The sequence below is a fragment of the Mobula hypostoma genome, chromosome 1 (assembly GCF_963921235.1).
Source record: "Mobula hypostoma chromosome 1, sMobHyp1.1, whole genome shotgun sequence".
NCBI lineage: Eukaryota > Metazoa > Chordata > Chondrichthyes > Myliobatiformes > Myliobatidae > Mobula > Mobula hypostoma.
In genome coordinates this window covers 68,814,906-68,828,998 of record NC_086097.1, presented here as the reverse complement: position 1 = coordinate 68,828,998, position 14,093 = coordinate 68,814,906, and the positions used below count along the sequence as shown (strand labels likewise).

The window sequence follows — 14,093 nt, the reverse complement described above, 5'->3', positions numbered from 1 at the left end:
CTTCAGCTTCATTATGTATTTACTCAATCAAATTCAGTTTCTTACAAACTAGCAAGGAAATTATGAAAGGACTTCTTGCTTCAATGTGTGCTTTTAAAGCATTGATTTGAATACCATTATTCAACCTTTTAGTCTCTACTCTGAAGTGTATTGCAGCAGATGAATTCTTGGGAACTTTGGGGCATAGTTCATATAAACTGACTATACAGTCTTTATCCTGACAGTCTAGATATTTTAAAATCTTTTTGACTTGCTTAGCATTGCTACATAACATTCAGTTATCTCACACAGTTTTCACTACAATAGATTTAACATGTGTAGATTTTTTTTACATGTTCAAGGTCAGATTCATTTTGAAAGCCTCTGTGATAGTTTTCTTCTCTGACTCAAATATGGGTAGACACCACATTCTTCTAACATTGAAGGAGACTTAAAAGTGTCCAAATCTGTCAAAGTGAGTCTTCTGTACGAGTTTGAAAATGGCTTATTCTTCTGGTCACCATGGTGACAATTAACAGTGTTTCAAGGCTTTGTCTGATTCTCCAGCTTTGCCTAGTGCAATTTTCAACAAAATTACTATACACAAGCATGTATTTAGCCCAAGGAGAAGAAGGTGGTATTTTAATTACATTCACAACATTTGAAAATATAGATTCTCTGCTATAATAATTTTATTTATTACAAGTGTGAACGTGTAAAACAATCTCAGCTTTGTCCAGAGAATTTTCAGTTTGGAGACAATTGGATAAGTGATCAAATGGATATAAAAGTTTTTTTTTACTGAAGTGAACTGATGTTCACTCAAGAGTGCCTGGAATGTACCTTATATTTTATGCAATTTACTGCAAATCAATGACAGTGTGTGGGCTATAGGAAAATATCAGAAATAATGTAATTATTCCCATCAGTGTTTAGTTTTTTTTAAAGTATTGACTGTGTTTCTGCTCTCACATTGTATCAAACAGCAGATAGTTTTTTTGTGTTTAATTATCTTCTGTCTTCTTTCAGTAGTTTTTCATCTTTGAATAATTTAGTAACTATTAAACATCTACAGCATCAGAATGCTCCCTTAATTCTTTAATTTGATTTAGCCTCTTTAAGAGGCTGTGCATGACAGCAAGGCAATTGACCAGCTAAATGCCATCTGCCATTGGCGTTATGAAGCCCAAAATGCAGGAGCATTTCTCAGGGTGATATTTTTTTCCATGATGTTTACCTTATTTGGAATCCTAGTCTGTTTGTTCCTTGGTGTCTTCCTTGGAAGAAAATATTTCTGACAGCCCTCTATGTGAAAAATTGCAGATGGAAACTGCAGCATTTATGAATCAACATAATTAGGAGTTTCAATCTCTTTGTTCTTTCATAGTTGTCACGCTGGTCATTTGTATAAATAACAGGTGTGAAACCAAGATAGTACAGCTAATTACTTAACAACTGATTTGTAATTGGTTGCTCAATTAGTTCAATCATTACACATCATAACATAGCTGGGTATTCTACCAATCAGTGACACACCTCACTGAAGTAATTAAGAACTGATTTTTTTAAAAATAACATTGATAACATGTACACACATGTTAAAAAAGGGATAAAGAATTTCTGACATTTAAATGGTAATGATAGACAAAGTAGTATGAAATAGAATAAAAGGGCTAACAGCAAGAATAGGACATTTAGCCTCATGTATCTGCTCTGCCAATCAATGTGATCATGGTTGATCTTAAACCTCACCATCACTTTCATCCAGTAATGTATATACCTTGATTCCCTTAATATTTAAAAATCTAATAATCTCAGTCTTCATTCAACTGAGCTACTCACCCCACTGCTCTATTAAGTAAGAATTATAAAGATTCATTATCTTCTAATTGAAGAAATTTCTTCTCCTTGTTAATGGCTGTCTCCTCACTTTGAGACTGTCATGCATGGTACAGAAACTGCACCATGGTAGACAGAAAGGCTCTACACCGGGTACTCAAAACTGCCCAGCCTGTCACTGGCACCAGCCTACCCATGATCAAAGATATACTGTATATACAGAAAGGTGCTGGAAAAGGGCCAGTAAGATCCCGCCCACCCTGTTCGTGGACTGTCTGTCCCACTCCCATCAGGAAAGAGACTACGTAGCTTCCATGCCAGAACCACCAGGTTCAAAAACAGTTACTTTCCACACGCAGTGAAGCTGATCAACACCTCCACTCACTCATCCACCACCACTACTTTATCTCCTGTCACTGTCACTTTGTCTTCAGACACTCCTGTGCCTAGCATCACTTAATGTCATACAATAATGTCTTATTATGTATTAATAATTCTTGTGTTTATAATTATTGTGTTCTTTATCTTATTGTGTTTTTTGTGTGTTGCATTGGATCCAGAGTAACCATTATTTCATCCTCCTTTACACTTATGTACAGTAAATAACATGAAGCAATCTTGAATCCCTGCCTCTAGAAATATCTCTGCATCTGTCCTGTCAAGCTAAATATGAATTCTATATGTTTCAATGAAATCACTCTTCATCTTACTCAACTTGATGAGGCTATATGCCAACCCACTTAATCCTTCCTCATAAGTTAAGGCTACCATCTCAGGATACAATCTAGAAACTCTTCAATTTATTCCCTCTATTACACACATGTTCTGCCTTTGGTAAAGAGACTAGACCTGTACACAATATCTTATGGACAGTCTTGCCAAGAACATACAGAATTCGAGGAAGATACGTCTTGTATTGAAATTATGCTGCAATAAAAGTTATATTGTCATCTTAATTGCTTACTATATGTGTATGTTAACTTAAAGTGTAAGGATGCCCAGGTCGTACAAACACTTTTCATTCCTTAATCGTTTTAAAAATACCCAAATTCTCTATTTACCAAACTGTATTACCTTATTTTTCCACATCATGTTACATCTGTCATGCCTTTGCCCATTCACTTAACCTGTCGATGTCTGTGAAGAAATCCTGAAGCTGAACTAATCTTTTCCTTTTTTCATATCTATGGGAATCTTTACCATCGTGTTTTATCTTGTTACTGCATTACTTTCTCATTCTGCTTTTGCTTCCTTGTTGATACCTTGGTGAACTCTGAAATGCAATCAAACTCTAGTTTACTGCTGTTTTTAGGAACCATTATTATAAGATTTTTCCTTTGCTCTAAGTGCTGTTGTTAATTTCTCTTGAGAGCCATTGCTGCACTACTTTTCTTGTTAGATATTTTTAACCTGGAAGTGATTTATATCACTTATAAACTACAGCATGTGTAAATTCTTTGAATATTAGGCATCACTAGTTTTATGCCATACCTTTTAAAACTACTACAACCAACCCAATTCATCTGTCTTCCTGCTTTAGTTTGTTTACACTTAAGGATCTGGTTTCAGATTTAATTAAATTTCTTTTAATTTTTTCATAATACTCTATTATTTAGTCATTACTAACTTAACAATTAACCCTTGTTACACAATTCTAGATCAAAAATAGCCTATTCATCATTGGTTCCTTGACATACTGATCTACAAAAGGCAATTCGTGCACAATCCATGAATTCATCCTCCATACTGTTACTGCTAATTTGGTTTGCCTCATTTTCTTTAGATTCAAGTCCCCCATGAATATTGTATTACTTCCGTTACATGCACCTATAAATATTTGGATTCATCATGACCGGACAACTATGTACAACTCTTTTATGTTTCTCAGCTGCTTTAAAACTTTCATAATTTTGAGCTGTAATCCTTTCCCTCAAATGTCTTTATCCATTCATTAATAAGAGAGCTAACTCTGCCACTTTTCTACTTTATGTATCAGTTTTAAATGTCATTTTCTGGAATATTTAAGTACAAATCTTTATCACATTTACAATCTGTAATGGCAAGCATATTATAGGTGTTTGTGTCTGTGTGCCATTATTTTGCCTCTATTATAAAAAGAATGCTCTGTGCGTTCACATATAGTAGCCATAACATTTTGGTCAGTTTGTTCTTCCATGCTATTTAGCCCATTCATATTTAAGCTTCTTTATGAGATTCAATGTTCTTTTTTAGGGTAACTTTACAGTGATACTGAATCTGGATCCACAACTAGCATGATCTCTATAACCAAAGGACCATATGATAGGAAGACTAAATGGTCCCCTTGTTCTGTGATTCTTAGCTACCAACAAAGTCATAGATCACATGCACAACTTCAGTAAATGATGTTTGCACACTGTGGGAGTAATAAAGTTAAAATAGAGCAAATGAGTGGGCAATGCACAATAAGACCACAAAACATAGGAGCTGAATTAGGCCATTTGGCCCATCTAGTCTGCTCCACCTCCATGGCTGAGTTATTATCCCACTCAACCCTATTCTCCTGCCTTCTTCCAATCACCTTAGATGCCCTGACTAATCAAGAACCTATCAAACTTGGCTTTAAATATACCCAATGACTTGGCCTCCTCAGCTGTCCATGGTGGTAAATTCCACAGATTCACTACCCTCTGGCTAAAGAAATTCCTCCTCAACTTTGTTCTAAATGGATGTACCTATATTCTGAGACTGTGCCGTCTGGTCCTAGACTCCCCCACTATACAAAACATCCACTCTATTTAGGCCTTTCAATATTCGATAGGTTTCAATGGGATCCCCCTAATTCCTCTGAACTCCAGTTCCATCAAATGCTCCTTATGCATTAACCCCTTTCATTTCCAGAATCAGTCTCGTGAACCTCCTCTGGAACCTCTCCAATGAAAGTAAGTAAGTAAAGGCATCCGTGAGTCTTGCGAGACCATGGATCTGCGCCTGGAAAGTCTTCACTGGGCAAGGAAGACCAGCAGTTGCCCATGCTGCAAGTCTCCCCTCTCCACGACACCAATGTTGTCCAAGGGAAGGGCATTAGGACCCATATAGCTTGGCATCAGTGTTGTCGCAGAGCAATGTGTGATTAAGTGCCTTGCTCAAGGACACAACACATGTTGCCTCAGCTGGGGCTGGAACTCATGACCTTCAGGTCGCTAGTCCAATGCCTTAACCACTTGGCCACGTGCCCACACCCAATGAAAGCACATCTTTTCTTACATAAGGGGCCCAAAACTGCTCACAATGTTCCAAGTGCAGTCTAGGCCCAAAAAGTCAACTGCTCACTTTTTTCCATAGATCTGCCTGGCCTGCTGAGTTCCTCCAGCAACTTGTGTGTGTTCCTCTAACATCTCACTAATTTTTGCTGTATTATGTGCCCCTCTTTTGCTTTTATGCTGCCTTTGACCTCCCTTGTCAGGCACAGTTGCTTCATCCTCCCTTTTGTCTTTGTGTTGCATCTATCCTGCACCTTCTATAATTGCCTCAGAAACTCCAGCCTTTGCTGCTCTGCTATCATCCCTGATAGAGTCCCCTTCCACCCAGTCTTGACCAGCTCCTCTCTTATGCCTCTTTAGTTTCCTTTCCTCCAGTGCAGTACTGATACATCTGACTTTATTTTCTCCTTCTCAAACCGCAGGGTAGATTTTACCATTTTATGATCACTGATTCCCAAGGGTTCCTTTACCTTAAACTCCCTGATCAAATTCTGATTCATTACACAACACTTAATACAATAATGTTGTGTCAAAATTTATAAGAATGTAATTTCTTTTAAACAGAAAGCTGCAATGTACAACCCAGAACTCTATGATCCTGTTCTGTTGTTAGAACAGGGGAAGAATTTTACACCTAAAACCTTTCTGATTTATTAGGCAACCAAACTATTGGATGTTTCCTGCTTTCTGTGCTGGGATGCAGGGTGCACAGAAAGTGGTGTCTCTGGTAATGCTGGTAAGTGAGTTCATTGGGAACTCTTGCCTTCATGTAGAAGGTAGACAGCAAGATTAACGGGCTCTGCTAATTCGACCATTTCTCGGGAAATGCCAGTATGACTTGAATGACATAAAGCTCCAGCATAAACAGGGTGCACCACTTGATTCATACCCAGCACAAAGTTGGCAGGTTTCAAATCCAATTTCTCATTGTGACTGAAGATGCTCAATGTGAAACAAAGTGCAAGCTCCCTGTTCAGACTCGTAAAATATAGAATGTTATAACACAGGACAAAAGCTGTCACCCCTTTGCATGTTCTCTGAAGAGGTCATCCATTTGATTCCATTCACCTGTTTTTCTCAATATCTGTCTAACATTTGTTTTTTTCTCCATCAGATATTAAGTCATTTCCATGTAAAAGGCAATTACAGAATCTACTTCAACAATTGTTTCTGTTAGGGCATTCAGTTTTCAGTCTTTAGATGACAGAAATCTCTTAACAGCTCCTTGTCTTCTTTCAGTGATTACTTTAATGATGTGCCCTCCAGTCACTAACTCACAAGCTGGTGAAAATGGTTTCTCCCCATTGATTTTATTGAAACCCCTTTCACTTCTCTTGAAGGCTATCAAATTCCCACATCTTTATTTATTCTAATGAAATTCCTCCAGTTTCATTAGTTTCTCTGTGTAAATGAAATCTCTGATCCTACAATCATCTTTGTAAATCTCTTCTATACATAGTCAATAGTCTTGATTTTGGAGAGTATTTAGTCATTGATCAAAATACTAATTATTAAATAGAATAATTAGCTGAGAACAGTTTGTTTAGAATTATATTAGAGGTGAATTATAATATCACCAGATCAACTAAAGCAAAAGTAATGTGCTGGTTCGTACCAGCCAGTCATCTCAACCCTGGCAGTCACATGAATGAATTGTTTTAAAAATAATGCTAAAAGATCTAAAATCAGTAACATGACTGTTCTTTATTTGTTCTGTGCAACCAATTGCTGTCAAGGTCAAGGATGTTTCAATCGAGTACTAGATTCATTCTGAGACCTCTCTCCCCTTTCTCAATCTCTCTGTCTCCATCTCTGGAGAAAGTACATCTATCGATATCTTTTAGAAACCCACTGACTTTCACAGCTATACCTCTTCCCGCCCTCTCCCTTGTAAAAATGCCATTCCCTTTTCTGAATTCCTCCGTCCCTGCCGTATCTGCTCTCAGGATGAGGCTTTTCATTTAAGAAAAACTGAGATGCCTCCTTCTTCAAAGAAAGTGGCTTCCTTTCCTCCACCATCAACACTGCCCTCAGCTGCATCTCTTCCATTTGGTTTACATCTGCCCACACCCCATTCTCCCACTACCACACCAGAGATAGGGTTCCGAGCAACACACACAAAATGCTGGAGGGTGCGGAGGGGAGAGAGAAACAGAAGGTGATAGGTGAAACCTGGAGGGGGAGGCATGAAGTAAAGAGCTGGGAAGTTGATTGGTGAAAGAGACAGAAGGCCATGGAAGAAAGAAAAGGGGGGAGTAGCACCAGAGGGAGGTGATGGGCAGCAAGGAAATAAGGTGAGAAAGAGAAAAGGGGATGGGAAATGGTGAATGGGGATGGGGGGCATTACTGGAAGTTTGAGAAATCAATGTTCATGCCATTAGTTTGGAGGCTACCCAAATGGAATATAGGGTGTTACACTTAGGTTGGAGAAACAACACCCTTCCCTCCGTCCTTGCAAGCAGAACAATTGCCACACCTGCCCCTACACCTCCTCCCTCACTACCATTCAGGACCCCAAACAGTTCTTCCAGGTGAGGCAACACTTCACCTGTGAGTCTGTTGGGGTCATCTACCGTATCTGGTGCTCCTGGCGTGGCTTCCTTCATATCAATGAGACTCGACGTACATTGGGAAACCACTTCATTAAGCACCTTTGCTCTTGCCACAAAAAGCAGGATCTTCCAGTGGCCACCCATCTCAATTCTGCTTCCCATTCCCATTCCAACCTGTCAGTCTATGCCTCCTCTACTGACACAATGAGGCCACACTTAGGTTAGAGGAGCAACACTTCAGATTCCATCTGGGTAGTCTCCAACCTAATGGGATGAACATCAATTTCCTGAACTTCTGAAAATTGCCTCCTCCTATCCTTCACCATGCACCATTCTTATTTCCCTCTCACACCTCTTCTCACCTGCCCTTCACCTCCCTCTGGTGTTCCTGCCCCTTCCCATTCTACCATAGGACTTCTATGCTCTCCTATCAGATTTGCCCCTTCTCTACCCCGTTATCTCTTCCACCAATCAATTTCTCAGCTCTTTACTTCACCCCTTCCCCTTCACCCCATTTCACCTGTCACCTGTTACCTTATACTTCTTCCTCCCCTCCCCCACCTTCTTAATATGACTTCTTCTGCCTTCCTTGACAGTCCTGATGAAGGGTCTCAGACTGAGGCATCGACTGTTTACTCTTTTCTATAGATGCTGCCTGGCCTGTTGAGTTCCTCCAGCATCTTGTGTGTGTTGCTTTGGATTTCCAGCATCTGCAGATTTTCTTATGTTTCAATAAAGTAATCTTTTTGACAGGTATTCCTCACCTTGGGATGGCCCTTGGGGGATCAAGGGTAACATGGTTCCTCTCAGATTTGTAGGTTCTGGGGTGAACTGATAAAGCTGATGTAAGAATCTCTCACTCTAGGACAGGTGGCTGGATGTGTAGATTGTGAGTTGGTGTGTTCTTTCCCCTGCTTATGCAAGGTTCTATAGACTCCCAATGATTCCTTTTGTATGACTAGTCATAAACTAAAGATTCTTGGAGTCAGTTGAGATGTTGTACGTCTTCAAAGAGCTTTGAGCACACTCTTGAATCATTTTCCTCATCTGCCTAGTAACAAAGGGCTTATTTCAGGACTCTGGGGACATGAGCGGGACAATGGGAAAATGTGGCCTCTAGAAAGGACTGAGAGAGGTTCGGGGCTCAATACTGAAGACGTTTGCTTGGAGGAGGATATTGCTATCAGTCAATTGCCCTCCATTGAATTTTTCCATTGCTTGCTGGAGGTATTCTAGGACTCAAAAACATATTGAAAGGCAGGCAGTGGACCCTGAGGTTTGTAGCAGATCTGAGGTGTTGATATTTAAATACTATTTTGCACAACTAACCCAAAGTCTGTGCTGGCTCATTGAAAGTAGTGGTGAAATTCATCATTGTCTGCCTTTGCTGAGAGGTACATCCTGAGATCTAGAAATTGGTCTGTATTCTCTTAGGTTACTGTGTAATGAACCTTTACAGTTCAAAAATTATGGTAGACGGAAACAGGCTGGTAAAGGACTTTAGTCTCATGGCTGTAATATGTTAGATACATACTCTCTTATATTTTGGTTAATGAGTCTATCTTAGAGCTTGGCATCTAACCATACCTAAAAGCATGTGTCATCTACAAACTACAGTCAGTCACTGAAGTTTAAGTGACCTTAATTCTGGACAGTAGTTGCTGTTGATTAATTAGTTTCTCATTAGTGTCGCTCTCACAGGAAATTTGTTGCAGGTGAAGTGCAATGTTGTGGCAAGAAAGATTGAGAAAAGTGTGGGGAAAATGACATGACCTTGTTTGACACCAATTTTCACTGAGATTGTTTCTGTTACAGATCTGATGGTTACTACAGTGGCTTGCATGCTCTGTAACAGTCAAATTTGAAGAGATTGATCCACAGCCCCACCCAGCTGATGGAGTTAAAGGCTTTGGTTAGGCTATGTATAGTAACTTGTTCTGCTGCATTGGTTTTCTTGGAATTGATGCATTTCATATGCATCTCCTGTGTAATATTCATTCCAACACACTGTAAATTTAAGCAAATTTAACTTTTTTCTAAAATGTCAGAGAAATGCTTAAAAGGTATTTACTGTTTATGGGCATTATATAAATACTTCTTTTGCCTGTTCTCCCCATTGTATTTCCCAGCAAAAAAAGATTCACACTTTGAGGCAGGTTGTATTGATTCACATTTATGAAGAAATAAAGTTAGCTTAAGTATGAGTGATTTAATGTTCATGATTTGAGTTCCATTTTATCTGTGATTTAAAACTCTGCAATTTAAATGAAAATACAAAGCTGTAGTTATTTTGCTTTACAGGGTTACAGCACAGAAATGGCAATGTGGCTTCCTAAGAAAATACATTTACTCAAGAAGGTTGAATCACTGAGACAATCTGGTAACTCGTTACCCTGTGATCTTTTTGAAAAAGTGGATGGAATTAAAGACAAATGGCATCTGTTAGAGGTATGTGCTTTTTAATGATTACAATACATTTTCAGTTTAATACTGTTATAAATTAAAAATTTCCCAGCTTCATTTTCTCTTTAGTAAGTGACCATATTACTTTTTAATATGGAAATAGCCTAGTTTTGCCTTTTCCAATATCTTGAAAATGTTGCTGCAATATGTAATTTTTGTTACACGGCAGGTGAAAAGGACGAATCATAGTTCTAAAAATGCATATTAATTTGCTTGTCGTATAAATATGCAGTCATGGTAGCACTATAGAGTTTGGAAACTATGATAATTTTAATTTAAGTCTTATTTGTTTTCTATAATTAAGAATGATTCTTATTACTTTGTTAATGGGTGAAATAATGAAGGTTATTTGTATTTACTATTTTTGCAGAATCCACTAGAAAAGAAGTTAAATAAGCTACATTATGATCCTCACTTTAAACTTTACTAATGTTGCATGATAAAAATCTTTTTTCAAAAGTTCAACTCTTTATCAGTAATGATTTGCAGATTAATTTGAAATAATCCTGTCAATAAGAGGATAGGTGCACATTCAAAATGTATTATTCCCTTCTGCTCAGATCAGTAAGTTTATTGACACAAGTAATTTAATGATCTAATGTCAGTCTGTCAAGCCTGATTGAATACTCCAGATAATACTACAATCCTGCAGGTTTCAGAGAAAAGTCATTTCACTGGTCTTCTAAACGGACTGCATCTGCTAGCTACTTGTGAAAAGCTTTGTTCTGGCACATACTTGGATTCCTTAAAAACTTACACCAAAAGTTATTCATTGCTAAACTAATAGATTTTAATCCAAATTCCCCAATCACAATATTACATTGGGAAAGCCACTTCTAGTTGATTGGCAAGGCCCAATCTTTTTGATTAAAGCTGACAGGCTCTGTCCCAGAACTGTACTAATGTCCCAGCTGCAAGTTTAATTACTCTCAAGAAAGAATTGAAAAACATAAAGGACCCTAAGATGTAACTGAAAATTATTGAACAAACACAAGGGATTCTGTGGACGCTGGAAATCCAGAGCAAAATGCTGAGCAGGTCAGGCAGCATCTATGGAGAGGAATGTCGATGTTTTGGGCCGAGATTCTTCATCACAACTGGAAAGGAAGGGAAAGAAGCCAGAATAAAAAGGTGGGGGAAGGGATGGAATACAAGCTGGTAGATGATAGGTGTTACCAGGTGATGGGGAAGGTGGGTGGGTGGGGGAGGGTGATGAAGTAAGAAGCTTGGTGGTGATAGGTGGAAAAGGTAAAAGGCTGAAGAAGAAGGCATCTGATAGGACAGGACAGTGAACCAATGAAGAAAGGGAAGGACCGGAACCAGAGGGAGGTGATGGACAGATGAGAAGAAAAGGGGTAAGAAGGGAGCTAGAATGGGGAATGGAAAATAGAGAAGTGGGAGAAGGGAGAAATTACCAGATGTTAGAGAAATTGATGTTCTTGCCAACGGGTTGGTGGCTACCCAAACTCCTCCAGCTTAAGAATAGCCTCATTGTGACAGTAGAGGAGGCCATGGACAAACATGTTGGAATGGAATGGGAAGTAGAATTAAAATTGGTGACCACCAGGAAATCCTGCCTGTTGTGGTAGAAGGAGCGAAGGTGCTCAATCTCAAAGATGTTGAGGATGCCATATCAGGTGTACCAGATACAGTAAAGGACCTGACAGCTTTACAAGTAAAGTGTCACCTTACTGGGAGGAACTGTTTGTTGGTGAGGGGGGAGGTGTAGGTGCAGGTGTAGCACAGTCCTGCTTGCAGGTATATGTGCCAAGAGGAAGATCAGTGGGGAGGAATAAAAGGACAGGGGAGTCACATAGTTAGCAATCCCTGTGGAAAATGAAGGGGGAGGGGAGGGAGAATCCCATTGATCAGTGGTAGAATCCTATTGAAGGTAGCTGAAGTTAAAGAGAACGATATGCTGGATGCGGAGGCTTGTGAGGTGGTAGATAAGGACAAGGGGAATTCTATCCACGTTATGGAAGAGGTTGGAACTTTGAGAAATGGAGGAGATATAGGTGAAGGTAGTATCAATGGTAGATGAGGTGAAACCCCATTCTTTGAAGGAGGAGGACATCTTGATGTTCTGGAATGGGAAGCCAGAATCATCTCTTTTATATAAAGGAAATAAATGTACTCAAAAAATGATTTTTTTCCATTAAAATGATTGGACCTTTTACACATTGTGGAGGTCCAGTGGGCAAAATTTCCAAGTGAATCACTAGAAGGTAAGTGGAATTTTGCAATCCCTCAAAGAAAACTATAAAGAATCCAATGTCCTGTTAGTAGCAACCAGTTGCATGGAAGACTAGGAGATGTGTGGGACAATTGGCTTTTAGCTGAAAAGTCTGGGCCAAATTTTCATTTGTGCACTATTGACCTACTTCGTTCTGTAAAGCTAGATTGTAAGAAGATCTATAATTTTGTAGTACGGACAGCTTTCACCAACAAGCTTATGACAGATCTATTGATAAGAAAAACAATTGTGGGAATCTATACATTCATTGGGAAGAAGACTGCAGCATATAATGCATATGTTAGAGCATCCCTTTGAGCCCTTTTATTATGCGTCCATAACCTATATCACCCTAAAGGAGCTCTGCAGTCTCAGCTGAGCAGGTACCAAGATCTGTGGAGGTCTGATACACACTGCACATGTCTGTCTTTGGGAGGCTTTAATTCATGCCAGCATCTATCTGATGAGCAGGATTACCAGAAAAGAAAGACGATATGGCAGGAAGTTATCTAGACATTACAGTGTAGGCATTTTCTTCCTGCCTGGGGTTTATTTGATCAAATAAATCATGAACAGTATGTAACCTTGATCACACCCGCATATTCACTAAAAGTCCCATGTGTTTCCACCTCTCTGATAATGACACATTGTCTGACAACACAAAAACGCCATCAGAATATCAATGTCGCTGTACAAATTTTCCCATTCACTTGGCGCCTGTCTTCCATGGGGCCTTTGCCTGTCATGGTACTCCTGCACCAGCAGTCGCAGCATTTTAAATTGTGTGCCAGGTTAGGATCAGCACTGGTTTGGCCGTAACTGGAGTGTTGTGTCCAGTTCTAGTTGTCACATTTTAGGAAAGATATGTAGAAGATTTATTAAATGATTCTGGGGATAGAAGACTTTGTCTTCTTTGAAACAAAGAAGAGTGCAAGGAAATTGGATGGAAGTATCTAGAATTAAGAAAGCTCAAGTAGATGGAGCAGAACTGTTCTGGCTGGTGGACAGCTCAAGAACCAGAGGACACAGAATAATGGTGATTTGGCAAAAGAGCCAGAGGTGACATGAGCTAATCATTTTATGTAATGAGTGATTAGAATGGTAGTGGGAAAGGAAACTGGATAGGCACTTGAAAGAAGAAAAGTGCTGTGTGTGGAAAGAGATGGGGAACTGGACTTCTCGTGCAGGGAGTCAGAATGCACTCAGTGGGATGAATGATCTATACCATGATCTAATCTTTCATGATTTGTCAAGACATGGAACGTGGAATACAATGTGCATCGGGTGTGAAAATATCCACAGTGGAGTTAGGATAGAAAAGCAGAATAGTTATTTAATAGTGAAAGGCGAATTGGATTGATATTCAGAAGGATTTTTGTGTTCTTGTACATAATTCACTGAAAATTAATATTCAGGTCCTTTGTAATCCTTTTGCTCCTAATATATTTGTAGAAGCCCTTGGGATTCTCTTTCATCTTGGCTGCAAGAGCAATCTCATGTCTTCTTTTAGCCCTCCTGATTTTCCTCTTAAGTGTTCCCTTGCATTTTTATACTCCTCAAGTGCCTTACTGCTTATACCTAATTTAGACCTCCTTCTTCTTCTTAACCAGGGGTTCAATGTCCCTTGAAAACTAAGGTTCCCTAAAACCGTCAGCCTTGTCTTTTATTGTTACAGGAACATGCAAACTCTGCATTCTCAATATTTCCATTTAGAAGGCCTTCCACTTACCAAGCAACCCTTTGCATGAAAACAACCCAATCTACACCTTTCTGATGGTATCAAAG

The 14,093-nt window shown here is 39.1% G+C and overlaps 1 protein-coding gene across 5 annotated transcripts in view; it reads left to right on the top strand.

Moving 5' to 3' along the window:
* akap6 (A kinase (PRKA) anchor protein 6) overlaps positions 1-14,093 on the top strand; it is a 390,019-nt gene that overhangs the window by 283,709 nt on the left and 92,217 nt on the right. For all 5 annotated transcript variants that reach the window (XM_063050225.1, XM_063050244.1, XM_063050217.1 and 2 more), the window contains one exon: positions 9,914-10,060. In XM_063050225.1, coding sequence (XP_062906295.1) covers positions 9,914-10,060 — 147 coding nt within the window. The remainder of the gene's footprint in view (positions 1-9,913; positions 10,061-14,093) is intronic.